The 1,240-nt window shown below is 28.7% G+C and overlaps 1 protein-coding gene across 6 annotated transcripts in view; it reads right to left on the bottom strand.

Moving 5' to 3' along the window:
• LOC107745144 (5-azacytidine-induced protein 2-like) overlaps positions 1-1,240 on the bottom strand; it is a 17,061-nt gene that overhangs the window by 9,583 nt on the left and 6,238 nt on the right. For all 6 annotated transcript variants that reach the window (XM_016558986.1, XM_016558985.1, XM_016558987.1 and 3 more), the window contains exon 5: positions 201-343. In XM_016558986.1, coding sequence (XP_016414472.1) covers positions 201-343 — 143 coding nt within the window. The remainder of the gene's footprint in view (positions 1-200; positions 344-1,240) is intronic.

Raw genomic sequence — 1,240 nt, 5'->3', positions numbered from 1 at the left:
TGTAGGGCAGATATAGTGCATGTGTAGTGCAGATGTAGCAGGGGTGTAGAGCAGGTGTAGGGCAGATATAGTGCAGGTGTAGGGCAGATGTAGCGGGGGTGTAGCGCAGATGTAGGGCAGATATAGTGCAGGTGTAGCACAGGTGTAGCGAGGATGTAGCACGTGTATAACACAAGTCTAGCGCAGAGGTTGCGACGCACCTGTCCGGCCCTGCAGAGCTTGTGCAGCGCATCATTCTCTATCTGTAAGCGGTCCAGCTGCTCCTGAAGCGAGTGGATCTTTATTTCACTGCTGCGTTTGTCCACCTGCCAGTAATCTGCCGTATCAGTCAGACTCTTCATCACTGACAGGAGAAAAACAACTGTTGAACTACAATATTCAACGCAACAGGCCATACTGAATATTCATGATATACTATACATTAATAATTAGTTCACATTAACACAGCCTCAATTCATATTTGATTTTAACTTGTTTTAGTAAAAATATATTTGGATTAATATTGCTGTTTGTATGCACTGTTATGCTACAATGAAAATGATTAAATATTCTTGAGTTCATTTACTGAGAAACAATGCGGAAAACATTACTTAAACTAGGTTTTTACTGTCTGCTAGTAATAATATGTAATATATTACTATTTAACATTAAATAAGAATAATAATTTAATATTTCAACAATATAATATTTCATAACTAAGCATGTAAGAATATTATTAATTGAATATTATAATATTTAATAAAATATTTTACTATGAGTTTACTTATAAATAAAACAACTTATTTTAATTCGATTTTTACTGTATTTTACTAATCATATTTAATACTTTACTAGTAAATTTTTTATAATATAGAAATAATTAATTAATTTAACAACATAATAATATAAGAATTTACTAGTAACTTTTAATAATTTAACAGTATAATAATTTAATAATTCAACAATATAATAATATTTTATCCTACAACATACTTTAATATTATTTTATACTTTAATAGTACTCAATTCAATATATTTATTTTTAATAAGTGACAGTGCAGAAAACGTTTTTAAAGATTTTACTAGAATATTAGAATAATATTATATAATAATAGAATATTTACTAATAACATTTAATCATATAAAAATAATGTCATAATTCAACAATATCATAACATTTAATAATTTACAAATATAATGTATTATTTGTGACCCTGGAGCACAAAACCAGTCATAAGGGTCAATTTTGTGAAATTGAGAT

This window comes from Sinocyclocheilus rhinocerous, unplaced genomic scaffold (genome assembly GCF_001515625.1).
Source record: "Sinocyclocheilus rhinocerous isolate Xijiao unplaced genomic scaffold, SAMN03320098_v1.1 scaffold828, whole genome shotgun sequence".
In the NCBI taxonomy this organism is placed as follows: Eukaryota; Metazoa; Chordata; class Actinopteri; order Cypriniformes; family Cyprinidae; genus Sinocyclocheilus; species Sinocyclocheilus rhinocerous.
This window is presented reverse-complemented; position numbering and strand designations above follow the sequence as displayed.